The 15,911-nt window shown below is 43.5% G+C and overlaps 2 protein-coding genes across 2 annotated transcripts in view; one reads left to right on the top strand and one right to left on the bottom strand.

Moving 5' to 3' along the window:
• Nucleotides 1-15,911, top strand: part of LOC309548369 (uncharacterized protein) — a gene marked incomplete at its 3' end in the record, with an annotated part of 923,844 nt that overhangs the window by 570,721 nt on the left and 337,212 nt on the right.
• Nucleotides 1-15,911, bottom strand: part of LOC309546815 (uncharacterized protein) — a gene marked incomplete at its 3' end in the record, with an annotated part of 74,497 nt that overhangs the window by 3,145 nt on the left and 55,441 nt on the right. The window contains exons 4-7 of the mRNA XM_082246500.1: nucleotides 13,289-13,580; nucleotides 12,432-12,681; nucleotides 2,470-2,744; nucleotides 2,046-2,287 (exon numbers count right to left, since the gene is read on the bottom strand). Of these exons, the coding sequence (XP_082102626.1) occupies nucleotides 2,046-2,287; nucleotides 2,470-2,744; nucleotides 12,432-12,681; nucleotides 13,289-13,580 (1,059 nt within the window). The remainder of the gene's footprint in view (nucleotides 1-2,045; nucleotides 2,288-2,469; nucleotides 2,745-12,431; nucleotides 12,682-13,288; nucleotides 13,581-15,911) is intronic.

The raw sequence follows: 15,911 nt of genomic DNA, 5'->3' as shown, positions 1-15,911 counted from the left end.
TAGAAGCAAAATTATTTTGTTTCCGCCAGGTACTGAATCTTTTCCATATTTTAGTGTAGATTTTTCTGGTGACTGTTTTTCTACTCAGTAAGAGTGTAACTATCACTCTATCTGAGCATCCCTTTGCTTTAAGCATTTTTCTTTCAGTAACCAGGGAGTCACTGGAAGGAACTCTGGGTACTGATGTTGTATTAATCCCTGGGACATAGGGTCCGAGGGAACTGGTAGATACCACTGGCGAGCCATGGGCATTACTTCTTGGGATAGGGATCCTGCTCTTTGGAGAGGTCTGGTAATGGACCGAATTAAACTCCGTCCCTGATACCTGGTCCGTTTGTGCAGTATTTCTGGAATAGGCACCAGAGGAGGGAAGACATTGGCTGGTTTGCGTAGCCACTGTCTGTTTTCAACTCTCAGCCCAACCAGTTTGCTTTGAATGCTGACTTGGTTGGACCCCCACTTCAGAGAGTTCTGGCCTTGTGGAAGGAGGATGGGTCCCTTACGCAAGGATTTTATTCTTCTTGCCCAAAAGTGTATTTGGAAGGACCTTAGTTCTTTTGCAAGGGGTTGAGCCCCTGAAGTGGCTGGGATGCTTCCTGTATTCTTTTGAATCCTGATCCGGTAATGTTTTCCCGTAGGTCTTGATGCCACTAAGGTGTGGGAACAAGACACTCAGAAATACCGGGATTTTGGTACTGAAATAGTTACAAGTAACTTCCCAAGTTTTAGAATTCCTGGAAGCATCCTGCGCTTTTCCCTTGCCTTTCTTTTGGGAGTGTGTATAGGGTTTGTTTTTGGAGGGACTAGAAGAGCAGTTTTTGGATTGTAGTCTATTTGCAGGATGCTCAGGGAGAAAAGGGAAGATTGTCACTTTTTTTGTTGGGAAAAAAAGATCCAGTCCAACCCCTATTATGACAGAAAAGTCATTTTTTGTCCCTAGCAGCTACGGTGGAGGAAGAAGGAAAGTTGTTTCTTGTCTTATCCCTTCGGAAGCTCCAATTTTTTCTCTTTTGCTGCTTATTATCCCTAGGGCCACGAAAAAACTTCTTATTAGTTTGTTTTGTTCTTGTGGGAAATTTAACCCCTTTTTCTGAGGATCTAGAAAGGACTTCATCAAGTCCTGAACCAAACAAGAGAGATCCCTCGAATGAAAGACCACAGAGCTTGGTCTTGGATGTGATGTCTCCTTCCCATTCCTTAAGCCAAATGGACCTTCTGGCCGAGTTCATGAGTGCCCCTGTTTGGCAGTGGCTTCCACTGATTCTAGCCCCGCGTCTGCCAGATATGCTACTGCCTTGGCAATTGTTGACAGGGCGTCTTGGATATCCTGGGTTTTTAGTTTACTGAAACTTTTATTTAATCTCTCGACCCAGGAGAAAGCATTTCTAGTGACACAGGAAGCTGCTAGGGCTGTCCCCATTGCTTTACCATTGGAATCCCAAGCTTTTCCCAGCAATGTCTCTACTTTCCTATTCATAGTATCTTTGATACTACTTGCATCAAGAAAGGAAAGATCTGATTTTCTGGAGACCTGTGCTAGGGGGGCATCTATTTTTGGCCTTTTAAGGAATTTGTTTGCATCCTCATCTTTAAAGGGAAATCCTCTTTTCCAAGAATCCCCTTTGCTTAACCTGTTTTCAGGCACTTGCCATTGGTGAAGGATTAGACTCTTTAGGGAATGATGAATGTGAAAAACTCTATAAGGGTTTCTTCCTATCCCTTTGTAGAGTTTGTCCTGTGCTGAGACCTCCTTGGGTAAATCAGGAATCTCTTCTGTAGCATATATAGCTTGAAGAAGACTCTGCATGTTTTCTAATCCAAACAGGTTTTTTGTAGACTATCTCCTCAGAGGTATCTGAGTCCCTATTATCCCCATCCTCTGAACAGGATGGGGAATTTGAGCGGTTATCTTCTGGGAATATACTATCTTCATCTTCCACCTGTGCTGATGGAAGACCTTGTGTAGCTGCTGTAGTGGCTGCAGGCCCTGCTATACTGAGAGGGTTTTCTTGATAAGAAGTCCCTGCTTTTAAAGAAGGATCTACCTGTTCCTCTCTGATAGCTGTAGCTAAGTTAGACCGTACTGCTAACATAGTAGAAAGCATTTGTTCTTGCATACTGTTAAAAAAGTCTTTCATAAAGTCTGAAGTTTCCCTTCCTGACAATTTATGAATACACTTATAGCAGAATGGTCTAGTGTGGGAACTGGGTAACCTATCTGAACAATAACCACATCTCTTATGCACAGCAGGTACTGAAGCAGCCTCTTGTGAACCACTATGGGACTCTGGAAGACAGGATACAATAAACATTTAAGTATCACCCTTCCTACAACAAACATCAAAAAATAGGGACCATAGAAAGAAGGCAAGACAATCTACTAGGGTCAAGGAAATGAAATAATTCCAGGTACATGTCGGTTACTAGCAGGCTTTCCCTAGGTCAGTAAGGATACAAGTTATCACTTACCTTGTCTGACCTGGTTCTTAGCTGCTGACACCTGGGGCTGTCTCTCCTCCTCCTTCCCCGGAGGTTGAGTCGTGGAGGACCTCATTTGCGAAGCAGGGATCCGAGCTGTGGTAGCTTTGGAATCTGCTTTACCGCTGTCTAGCGGTTCCGGCGTCTCCTCCATGCTTCTTTTCCTTCCCATGTCGCACTCGTCTGACATCTGCGCCAGAAGTTCCAGTTTGAGAGCGAGGTTTGGAACGCCTGTCCTCTTGATTGCGGCGGCGGGAAATTCAAATCTTCAAACGGAAGAGAGCTGCTAGCGCCAGAGAACAAGACCTGGAAACACTAGGAAGTGACCGAGGGCTTGCCAATGGGCGACCTGTGAGTTCCCTCGGACGGGAGGATGGGAGTGCAGGGACTGCACCGCTCGTATGGTCTTCCCCCCCCCCCCCCACTCCAGAGAGTTTCAGCAAGGGGAACCCGTGGCTTTCTGCCGAACCTGGCTCACAGGGTACCTTTTTGACTCCTACGAGTCTGCAGGTAAGTCTTTGTGCTGCGTTTCTTTTGGTAGGAAGAAACACAATCTAAACTGGGGCTAGAGGGGAAGGTGGGGCCTTTTAAATGTGCTTAATTGATTGTGTTTCCGGTAGGGAGGAGCCTATCATCTATCACTGTTTGGCCATCCTGGAAAGGTGAGGAGAGAAAAAGTTGCTTCCTTTTTAACATTTATTATTAACTGCTTCCCGCTGGGCCTATTGTAATATGACAGACAAACAGGAGCCCCATTGTTACATAGTTAGTGAGGTAGAAATTAAAGACACCAGTCCATCTAGTTCAACCCGTGTGTGTTTGCTGCTAACCGAACATTGTATACCCCTGTATGTTGTTCTTCTTAAGGTGCCCATCTAATAGTTTTTTTAAACTATCGATGCTCCCTGCTGAATTCCACATCCTTACTGATCTGACAGTAAAGATTCCCTTAAGTAGTTTAAGGTTAAACCGTTTTTTTTTTCTAGTTTTAGTGAGTGACCCCGTATCTTATTGTATTTCCTTTCTCTGAAAAGTTTGTTCCCTATGCTCGGGTCACCAGTACGATATTTGTACATTGATATCATATCCCCTCTCAAGCGTCTCTTCTCTAGAGAGAATAAGTTCAATACTTGTAGTCTTTCCTCATAGCTGATGTCCTCCATTCCCCTAATCATCTTTGTTGCCCTTCTCTGGACTCTCTCCAGTTCCAGCACATCCTTCCTGAGGACCGGTGCCCAGAACTGGACGGCGCTATCTGATAAACTGTAACTCACTACACTCTCCCTGAAGGAATGTGGAATTGTGTGTAGGGCGAGTGTATTGTGTGTTAATCAGCAGGCTTTATAGTGGCGTAGGAGGTAGAATATGGGGCTTGCAAGTGAGAGGCTGTGGGCTCTAATCCCTTGGCCAGTGGGTGATTAATATTAATTATGGATATTAATTAAAACCTTTTAAATTAATTATGGATGTGGGAACTTGAAGTTCCCGCGAAGAAGCCCATTTGTTCGCCATTTGGGGAACAGGCGAGTGGGCAGTGTTCGAGTCGAACTAAGGTTAGACTCGAACACGAAGCTCATCACTATGCACCAATTTGGGTTCTTTTTACCAAAGAAATGTAGCAGAATACATTTTGGCCTAAAATTAGGAAGAAATAAAATTTTGCAAATAAATAACCTAACAGAAATGAAGAATGTGAATGTGTTAAAGATAAGGGTTTTCAGAGATCACCTAAATACAGAGTAGAAGATAGTCAGACAGATTGAGAGTTCCAGAGGATGGGAGAGGCTCTGGAGAAGTCCTGGAGGTGAGGAGAGTATGTTGTAAGTATTTTACATTTTAAATTGGAAGAGATTGTCAAACAAAAGAGTTGCCCTGGCATTATTGCACCTCCAACAGGTAGGAAAGGTTGTTGGAAAAATGTTGTGCAAAAGTGGGGAATATATACCATCTGGTCAAAGGTTATATCTGGACTCCTGGAGACTGCTGGAAAAGGAGGATTTGTGAGCAAAGAATAGGATATGATCTCTTTCTGTCTGAGTGAATGTGTGACCCAAATCTCCTCCCATTTCAGAAGGAATAAAGTTGTGAAATCTCCATTTTGATTGGTAAGGAAGTGATGGGATATGGAAATTGTGTGACCTGTTGGCTGACTTCATCTTTATTCCGGCATCATGGAAGAATGCATTGTCACCTGACCTGTCTGTAACACTCATTAATAAATTTTTCATCAGTAAATGCATAATCTTTTGCCAAACGCAAATACGTATATATTTGTTGCAGTTTTGAAATGGTTTACCGGGATTATGATTGAAGCCTGCAATTCTGTTTCTCATAAAAGCGATCTGAACAGTAGCCGTTGGATCACTTGGATCACTTTTAGAAGCAGTGAGAGGGGTGTCCCCTCCCCCCCCCCTCCTGCTTCTCACCAGTGTTTCTCGGGCCTTCTGTTCTTACCAGTCAGCCTGGGAAATGATCCGACAGTTCGCACAGCTGGTCACAGAGGTGAGAAGAAACCAGATCGTCTCTGATCACCTCTACAATCTAGGAGGACCGGAGTGACATCATGACATCACTTCCAGTCTAGGGTGGAGGTAACCAGGTTTTTTTTGTTTATTTTAAAAGCAAAATATCACATTTTTTTTTGATCTTTTGCTTTCAAAAGGTAGACCCCAGTTCTCTCCATAAAGAAGACTTGTCATCCCTTATTTCTGTTAAAAGGGATGTTTACATTTCTTGTATTAGGAATAAAAGTGATTAAAAAAATGAAAAGTCAATAAAAATGTAAATAAATAAGAAAAAAAAAGGCCTGCGAGCAGAAGTGAACACATTCTTAGGTCACGCACGCATACTGAATGTAAATGGTGTTTGCAACACATGTGAGGTATCATTGTGAACGTTAGAGCGAGAGCAAGAATTCTAGCACTGGACCTCCTCTATAACTCTAAACATGTAGCCTGTAAAACAATTTAAATTGTAGGCTACGGAGATTTTTAAGTATCTTAGTGTGTCACCATTCCACGAGCACGCACCATTGTAAAGTGTAACATATTAGGGATAAATTTACTTGGCGTAAAGTCATCTTTTTTATATATTTTCCAAAAAAATTGGTTATATATTGTATCATTTTGTATTAAAATTCATTAAAGCATACTTTTTCGCAAAAAATTACGGTTGAAAAACTGCTACGCAAATACAACTGCTACGCAAAAAACCCTCAGACAACAGTCTCCCCTGATACTTTATGAGCAAAGGCAGTAGAGGAAAGGCATCTGTTAGGTGGCTATTTATTGGGTGAGTGAGGGCATCCGCTTCCTCCACCAACAGGTGAGGATAGGAAGAGAGGCACTGTGTGAATGAATGGTGATTAAAACGGATTCAGCTAAGGGTGGCCCCATACCTGAGTGATATGGACAAGATCTTCTGATTAAAGAACCATCCATTGGGAACCAAGTACTGGCATCAGTGGTGACAATGGTCCCATATAATGAACCTACCGGAAGGGAACAAGTGAGCATACCCTGACATATCCATCACCAGAGGCTCCTGCACATCTGGGAAGAAGCAATTTGAATTGGCTGCCTTTTGCATTGCTAAAAGAACTTCATTGGACATCCAGAGAATCCAGTGTGCCCAGGATAGCATAGGGATGCAAGACATCATCGTTTCCAAGAGATCCCTGCATTGGGAAGCTGACCACAGCTTGGCCCATTCAAAAAGGCGGAGAAAAAGTGCACTTGTGAGCATTGAACTGGGGCTGCGTATCGATGACTAGTCAGGTCTGCTCCAACTGTCTTGACACCTCCTATCCAGCCAAAACTTCTCAGGTTGGCCAGAAGAATCCCCTTTTGAACTAGTAGGTCATCTGGACCCAAAGCCAACAGTAGAATACCATCCACGTAATGGTGGATTTGAAGCATCCACGTTTCCTCAGAGGGGCTACACAGAGATTAGAACCTCCATAAAGGTCATCAGTGAGGCAGATGGCCCTGAAAGGAAGACCCACCAACTGGAAATGTCCATCACACTGAGAATGAGTTTCTTTAACCACTTGCCGACTGCTCACAGTAATCCTACTGTAATCCTACTGTGGCAGTGCGGCTCCCCTGGGTCCAGCGACGTAGACCTACGTCGATGGACTCCTAGTGGGCGGCGCGATCCCACTGTGTTTAGACACAGCGGGAGTCAGGCCAGAGGAGGAGAGGTGGCTATTTCCACCTCCCTTCCCCGATCGTCGGGGAAACTGTAAGAAGACCCGCCTGCTTATGTAAACAAAGCAGGCGGATCTTCTCTGTCACAGACAGGAGGAGATCACAGGATTCAGCATAGCTAAACCTGAGATCTGTGTGTGTCACAGAACCCCCTCCCCCCACACATACATCAGTAAGCATGAGGCATACATTTAACCTTTTGATCACCCATAGGGTTAACCCCTTCCCTGCCAGTGTCATTATTACAGTGACAGTGCATATTTTTAGAACTGATTACTGTAGTAATGTCACCGGTCCCCCTAAAAGTTTAAAAAATGTCAGTTAGGAGTCCGATCTGTCCGCCGCAATGTCGCAGTCCCGCAAAAAAAAAAAATTGCAGATCACATAAAAATGACATAAATCTTTCCAGTAGTTAGTAAACGCGATAACTTTTGCGCAAACCAATCAAAATACGTTTATTGCGATTTTTTTACCAAAAATATGTAGCAGATAACAAATTGGCCTAAAATGTTAAAAAATTTAGATTTTTAAATTTTCTTTTTTGGGGAATGTTATATAGCAGAATGTGAAAAATATTGTTTTCAAAATTGTCGCTCTTTTTTGTTTATAGCGCAAAAATTAAAAATCGCAGAGGTGATCAAATACCACCAAAAGAAAGCTCTGTTTGTGGGGAAAAAAAGGATGTACATTTTGTTTGGGTACAGCATTGCACGACCGCGCAATTGTCCATTAAAGTAACGCAGTGCTGAATCGCAAAATAGGGCCTGGTCAGGAAGGGGGTAAAATCTACCGGGGCTGCATTGGTTAAATTCAACACTGGTCTTCTTTGTACGGGACACAGAGCAGAATAAAAGCCTGTAAATCTCTCTGAGGGAGGACTTATAATAATTCCCCATTTCAGTCGTATAATATTGATGTAATCAGAGAGGACTTCCACCTTCTGAGGGGAATGTGCTATTCTGGTCAGGATGAAGAAATGTTCTGGAGGGAGATGTCTAAAGCATCAAAAGTAACCATTTTACTGTAGATGGCACTACTGGATCCAAATAAAAAAAAAAAAAACAGGCTTTACCATTTGTGCACACATTCGGCCACCCTAGTTCCCACCACACTAGCCTGGGGGAGGGGGTCCCCCATCAAACAGACTTCTGTAGGGGATGATGAAGGGATTGAAAAGGACCATGGCTGTGCGTCTTTTAGAAGGGTGTCCTTGCACACCCTTCCATTTGCTCTTGAAGTTTTCTATTCTGGCAAAAGCATCTTGAGTCCTGGAATGTAGAGAGGACTAAACTATCAGAAAGAACTCACCGGAGCCTCGAACTCCTATGAGGAGGAAGGCCAGACTAACCACTGATTGCTCCTGGAATAGTGCTTAGTGTTAGGATGTACATGTGACTCTTAATCGGGGCCAATAAAGAGTGTTCGACATTTCAATGATTTGTGCCGCTCTATGAAACTTAAACCCCGTTATACGGCAATCAAGAGCTGATTACGAGCACCATCCATCCGCACATCAAACTGAGGACAACCAAAACTGAGCGGCTGTAAGTCTCTAGGAATCATCAAAACTTCTAGTTAGGGAAAATTGTCATCATACAGACATTTACATCCACCCTGCCTGAGGGCGGGTTTGTTGACCAAGGACTGGGCTTTAAAGCCCCCTTCATTGTCACTGAATGCAGCATTGCCTTAGGGGAACATCGATAACAAATTCTACTTCATCCACAAAATCTACCAATCACTTAAGCTTACCAAGAGCACTAATAATCTGCTATTTCAGCGATTCATGGGTGATGGAGACCTCCACTCTGGGTCCCAACTGTGCTGCCCTTGCAACAAAGTACGGTGATCACTGGCTTACAAACACCCCCTGCGTCTTGACATGAAACTCTCAGATATCCATTAATTCATCGATCGTAGATACAGCCAACGGAAACTGAATCTTCACTGGGAGGAATAACACTCCAGAGAAAATGCATAATGGTAGTGTCCATACCTTTGCAGTAGGGTGCAGTGCTGTAAAGTGTGTGCTCCTGCAACTCATGTTAAGTTCATTAGCTCGATGCAGTGCCACAGAATTGGCACTTCCCTCTGGAGTAGGGTATCATTTTGCTGCTGCTTACATCTGTAAAACTTCATATTACTATTGCCACTCCAATTTAGTCAGCCTCTTCACCTTTCCATTCATTGGGAAGTATGTATGGATGTGTCTTCAAAACGTAATGTATTGACTTGGAAGGCGGTGACCTGAGTCATCCCATTTCGGGCCTGTTTAACAACTTGTCGACCGCCGCACGACTATTTACGTAGGACTACTTCGCTAGTCTGTGAGCCTCTAGGTGGCGAGCGCGCGCCGCCGGAGGCGCGCTCCCACCCCTGCTCGTTCCCTAACAAGTCCGCGCGTGTGACCGGCGGACCCGATGTCCGCCGGCCACTCGCAATCTCCCTGTGGAGAGGGAGAAAGGCAGGCGGCTGATGTAAACACAGCCGCCTGTCATTCTCCCTGATGTAAGAACAGAGATCATACAATCCTGCTATGTAGGATCGTATGTCTCTGTGCTTACATCACTAGCCACACCCCTTTACAGTTAGAAGCACGCCCCTTGGGGCACACTTAACCCCTGAATCACCAATAAAGTTAACCCCTCCCCTGCCAGTGTCATTTTTACAGTAACAGTGCATATGTATAGCACTGATTACTGTAGTAATGTCACTGGTCCCCCCAAAAGTGTCAAAAATGTCAGTCAAGGGTCTGATCTGTCCGCCGCAATGTCGCAGTCTCGGAAAAAAAAAAAAAAACCGAGATCGCCGCCATTACTCGTTAAAAAAAAAAACACCAAAAATGACATAAATCTTTCCCTTAGTTAGTAAACGGAATAACTTTTGTGCAAACCAATCAAAATACGCTTATTTTTTTTTTACCAAACATATGTAGCAGAAAACAAATTGGCCTAAAATGTTAAAAATTTTTGATTTTTACATTTTTTTGGGGGAATTTCATATAAAAAAATGTGAAAAATATTATTTTTTCAAAATTGTCGCTTCTTATAACCTACATCTATGCATAACATCATACACCCTTTTAACTAGGGTGGGTAGGCGGGCCGTCCTGGAAGGCTCGGAAGAAAAGACCGTTACCGGTGAACTAACAGTAGGTTTTCTCTCCTCCCCTTCCAGGACGGCCCAACAATGAGAGGATAATAGAGATCCCTTGCCTACCTTAGGGTGGGACCACTGCCTGCAAGACTTTTCGGCCAAAGGCTAGGTCTTGTTGAGACAGTACTTCAATGCGGTAATGCTTCAGGAAGGTGTCATGACTAGACCAGGTGGCTGCAGTGCGGATTTGTTCCCATGAAGCTCCTGCCTTCTCAGCCCAGGATGTGGCGACGGCTCTTGTTGAGTGCGCTTTTATCTTGGTTGGAGCAGGAAGACCTGATAATTCATATGCAGTGGTAATTGCTTGCCTAATCCACCTTGCTAGTGAAGGTTTTGAAGCCTGCAAACCTTTCCTAGGCCCAGAATGAAGGACCAGTAGATGGTTTTATCTCCTGAAAGCTTTTGTTCTTTCTAGATAGGTGAGAATAGCTCTTCTCACATCAATACAATGGAATGTTCTTTCCTTGTCATTTTGTGGTTTATCACAGAAGGAAGGTAGATTTATCTCCTGCGTCCTATGAAAAGAGGATGCTACCTTAGGTAAATATAAGGGATCTGGTTTTAGACTATCCTATCTGGGAAGACCAACATAAAAGGCTCTTTAATAGACAGAGCCTGTAAACCACCTATTCTCCTGGCTGTGGTGATAGCCAACAAAAAAGCTATTTTTAAGGATAGAAATTTTAAAGAAATTTCCTTTATAGGTTCAAAGGGGTCTTTAGATAACGCCTCTAAGACCTTATTCAGGTCCCAAGGAGGGAACCTGTTTTTTGTAATAGGAGTAGCCCTACTCCTAGCTTACAAAAATTTCTTAACCAGTAGCTCCTTTGCCAAACTGATGTCTAGAAAAAGTGAAAGAGCTGCAATCTGTACCCTGAGGGTGTTCACTGCCACACCCTTATCTACTCCATCTTGTAAAAATTCCAAAATAATTGGAGAAGAGGTAGAAGCGAAATTCTTTTGCTTCTACCAGGTACAGAATCTTTTCCATATTTTTACGTAAATCTTTCTAGTGACTGGTTTTCTACTCAGTAAGAGTGTATCTACCACTCTATCTGAGCACCCTTTTGCTTTAAGCAATTGGCGTTCAGTAACCAGGCAGTTAATTGGAAGAATCCTGGATTCTGAAATTTTACTAGTCCCTGAGACAGAAGCTCTGAGGGAACTGGGCGATGCCACTGGCAAGCCGTGGACATAGTTTTTAGGGATAGGAACCGTGATCCTATGGGGAATAGGGGAGCGGACAGGATTATTTTACGTCCCTGACGCCTGCTCAGATTCTGGTAGACTCTGGGAATTGACATCAGGGGAGGAAGGGCATTGGTTGGTTTGTATAGCCACTGCTGGTTTTGAACTCTCAGTCCCACCAATTTGCTTTTTGGATTGCTTTGGTTGGGCCACCACTTCAGAGAGTTCTGGTCCTGTGAAAAGAGGTTGAGTATCCTGCCCAAGGAAATTATTCCTTTTACCCAAAAGTATATCTGGGAGAATTGTAGATTTTTTGCAAAGGGTTGAGCCCATGAAGTGGCTGGAATGCTTCCTGGAATCCTTTGGATCATGATCCGGTAATATTTTCCTGAGGGTCTTGTTATCACTAAGAAATGGGAACAGAACCCCTGGAAACACCGGCTTTTTGGTACTGGAACAATTACAGGTAATTTTCCTAGTTCTCGAATCCCTGGAAGCATTATGAGCTGTCCCTTTGCAACTCTTTTGGGGGATGTGTAAGGGTTACTTTCTGAAGGGATATAAGTGCAGTTTGTAGTCTGTAGCCTATTTTTAGAATGCTGAGGGTATAGGTAAAGACTGTCATTTCTTCCTTTGGAAAAAAGAGTTCCAGTCTGTCCCCTACTTTGATGTTGGAGTCATTTTTTGTCCCTCGCAGCTGGGCCGGAGGAAGAAGGAGAATTGTTTTTTGACTTATCCCTCCTGAAACTCCAATTCTTTGTAGGTTCCCTTCTCCCATTTTGCTGCTTATTATCCCGAGGGCCATGAAAAAACTTTTTATTCGTTTCTTTTGGTTTTGTGGGAAATTTAATTCCTTTTTCTGAGGATCTGGAAAGGACTTCGTCAAGTCCTGAACCAAACAAGAGTGACCCTTCAAACGGAAGGCCACAGAGCTTAGTCTTGGGCGTTATGTCTCCTTCCCATTCCTTAAGCCAAATGGTTCTTCTAGCTGAGTTCATAAGTGCCCCTGTTTTAGCAGTGGCTTCCACTGATTCTATTGCAGCGTCTGCCAGATACGCTACTGCCTTGGTTATAACTGACAGGGAATCTTGTATGTCCTGGGTTTTTAACTGTAAAAAATGTTATTTAATTTTTCAATCCAGAAAAAAGGTATTTCTTGCAACCCAAGAAGCAGTTAGAGCTGAACCCATTGCTTTAGCATTGGAATCCCAAGCTTTTCCCAGTAATGTCTCTGCTTTCCGATTCATAGTATCCTTGATACTACCAGCATCTAAAAAGGAGAGATCTGAATTTCTGGAGATTTGTGCTAGGGGAGCATCGATTTTTGGTCTTTTAAGGAATTTGTTTGCACCCTCATCCTTAAAGGGAAATCTTCTTTTCCAAGAATTCCCTTTGCTTAACCTGTTTTCAGGCGATTGCCATTGTTGAAGGATCAGACTCTTCAAGGAATGGTGAATATGAAAAACTCTAGAAGGGCTTCTTCCTATCCCTTTATAGAGTTTGTCTTGTGCTGTGACTTCTTTAGGCAGATCAGGAATCTCTTCTGAAGCATATATGGCTTGAAGGAGACCCTGCATACCATCCAATCCAAACATGTTTTTTGCTGACTCTACCTCCTCAGAGGCATCCGAGTCCCTATTTCCCTCATCTTCTGAACAAGATAGGGAAATTGAGTGGTCATCTTCTGGAAATATTCTATCTTCTTCTGTGACCTGTGCTGATGGAAGACTTTGAGTGGCTGGTGTGGTGGCTGAGGGCCCTGCTATATTTAGAGGGGTTTCTTGACACGAAGTCCCTGCCCTTGCGGGAGGGTCTACCTGTTCCTCTCTATAAGCTACACCTAGATTAGACCGTACTGCCATCATAGTAGAAAGCATTTCATCTTGCATATTTTTAAAAAAAAGTCTTTCATAAAGTCTGAGGTTTCCCTTCCTGACAATTTATGAATACATCTATAGCAAAACGGTCTAGTGTGGGTACTGGGCATCTTTTCTGAACAATAACCACATTTCTTATGGACAGCAGGCCCTTGTAATGCAGATGTAGCTTCTTGTGAACCGCTCTGGGACTCTGGAAGACAAGATACAGAAACAACATAAGTATCGCCCTTCCAGCAAAAAGACATCAAATATAGGGACCATAGAAAGAAGGCAGCGTCATCTACTAGGGTCAGGGAAATGATAAGTTCCAGGCACATGTTATGTTGGTAAGCTAGCAGGCTTCAGCATAGGTCAGCAAGGATACGAATCATCACTTACCCTGTCCGACCTGTTTTTTTGCTGCCGACACCTGGGACTGTCTCTCCTCCTCCTTCCCCGGAGGATGAGTCATGGAGGACTTCATTTCCGAAGCAGGAACCCGAGCTGTGCTAGCTTTGGACTCTGCTTTGCCGCTACCGAGCGGCTCCGGCGTCTCCTCCATGCCTCTCTTCCTTCCCATGTCGTGTGCGTCTGACGTCTGCGCCAGAAGTTCCGGTTTCAAAGCGAGGTTTGGAACGCCCGTCCTCTCGATTTTTTCGGCGGGAAATTCAAAATCTTCAAAGGAGGAGAGCTGCAAGCGCCGGAAAACAAGACTTGGAAACACTAGCCAGTGGGCGACATGTGAGTTCCCTCAGACGGGAGTGCAGGGACTGCTCCGCTCGTAAGGTCCCCCCCCCTACTCCAGAGAGTTCTGCAAGGGGAACCCATGGCTTTCTGCTGAACCTGGCTCACAGGGTACTTTTCGACTCTAGGAGTCTGCAGGTGAGATCTTAATCGTCATTTCTTTGTAGTATGAAACACAATCTAAAACTGGGGCCAGAGGGAAAGGTGGGGCCTTTTAACTATTCTTGATTGATTGTGTTTCCGGTAGGGAGGAGCCTATCATCTCTCATTGTTGGGCCGTCCTGGAAGGGGAGGAGAGAAAACAATATTAATACCCCACCTGATGAATGCAGCAAAAGGATTAATTCCACTATTTTGGCAAAAGGAAGAGGCCCCTACCACGGGAGACTGGGTACAAAGAGTCAAGAGAATAAGAACATTGGAATATCTGAGAGATTGGGAAGAAGATGATACAGAGGAATGGGGTGATATATTGGAAAACTGGGGAAGGTTTAAGACAACGAGAGAATACATTAAATGGAGTGGAGAAAAAGAGAAAGACAACTAGTATAGATAAGGGGGGGGGGGGGGTCAATAGAGGGGAAAATAAGGGAAGGAAGAAGTTACATTACTGGAAATTGATGTTTTTATTCTGTGAAATATATTTGTATGCTCTCTCTTTTTTGAAAACAATAAATAAATTTATAAAAAAAAAAAAAAAAAATTTCCGTTCACTGGAACTAAGAGGCCAAGTCCAACCCCTGAAAAATAACCCCACACCATAATCCCCCTCCACCAAATGATTTGAATCAGTGCACAAAGCAAGGCCCATACAAACATGAATGAGCAAGTTTGAGGTGAAGGTACTTGACTGGCCTGCACAGAGTCCTGACCTCAACCTGAAAGAACACATTTTGGATGATTTAAAGCGGAGACTGCAAGCCAGGCCTTCTGGTCCAACATCAGTGCCTGACCTCACAAATGCTCTTCTGGAAGAATGGTCAAACATTCCCATAGACACACTCCTAAACCTTGTGGACAGCCTTCCCAGAAGCTGTTATAGCTGCAAAGGGTGGGCCAACTCAATATTGACCCCTACGGACTAAGACTGGGATGTCATTAAAGTTCATTGTGTGCACAAAGGCAGGTGTCCCAATACTTTCGGTAATATAGTGAATGTTATATATAGAAGGAATATGTACAATATTATACATTTTTAAATATTTGTATTTTATTTTATGGAGGACACTCTATTATTCCCATTGGCTGGTAAAATGTACAATTTATTACAATTTCCTACAGGAGAACTTCATTCATTGTTCTAATTTAAAGCACTGTGCTGCATAGTGATGGAGGAATGTGCTTGGGATTGACTTGCCGGCACATTTCGCAAATGCATCTAAAAATCCAAATACTTAAAGGCAAAATTCTGAAAACCCAAGTTACACTCACCAGTAACGTCTTTTCCTGAAGTCTTTCAAGACAACAGCTTTGAGAGCGGTGTGGAAAGTGGGGTCCCCCAAGGATCTGTCCTGGGACCCATACTGTTTAATTTATTCAGTAACGATCTAGAGGAGGGGATATCCAGCACAATCTCGGTTTTTGCAGACGATACTAAGCTAAGCAGGGCAATAACTTCTACACAGGACGTGGAAACTTTACAAGCGGACCTGAACAAAATAACGGGGTGGACAACTACATGGCAGATGAGGTTTAATGTTGAAAAATGTAAAGTAATGCATTTGGGTGCCAGAAATATAAATGCAAGTTCCTCACTAGGGGGGGAACCTCTGGAGACATTGAACATGGGAGGGGGGGAGGAAAATGTACATGGACAAGGTGGACTTAGCTGGAGCCCTCATGATTGACTGATATAGCAAATTTCATCAGAACCTGGAAAAGACTCCCACTGAGGATTCAGAGGCTTGGCAAGATGCCACTTGACTGCTACCCAGTCTCCCTGCACTGAGGCAGTGTTGGTCGTGTATTCGCTCAGGCAATGAAAAAGAAAACACTCGGGAACACAGCTCAGTTAGTGAGTTATGTAAATGCATTACATGCTTAGGGTAAAGCTCCATAAAAAACCTACAGATGAGAATCATAAGGAAACAAATTTCATTGATGCTTGCCCCCAAAAAATGTCAAAAGTTAGAATAGTCCAGGACTTTCTAGGTTGTGCCTGATGGACATAAATACTAAAGTATCCATCCATTATATTCCTGTTTGCTCACTTATTTAGTTTGTTTTTTTCAAAATAGCGATACAGGCGGTCCCCGGGTTACAAACAAGATAGGGACTG

This window comes from Pelophylax lessonae (assembly GCF_965119305.1).
Source record: "Pelophylax lessonae genome assembly, chromosome: 2".
NCBI classification, from domain to species: Eukaryota; Metazoa; Chordata; class Amphibia; order Anura; family Ranidae; genus Pelophylax; species Pelophylax lessonae.
The sequence above is the reverse complement of the archived record's forward strand: the minus strand, read 5'-3'. Positions and strand labels throughout refer to the sequence as shown.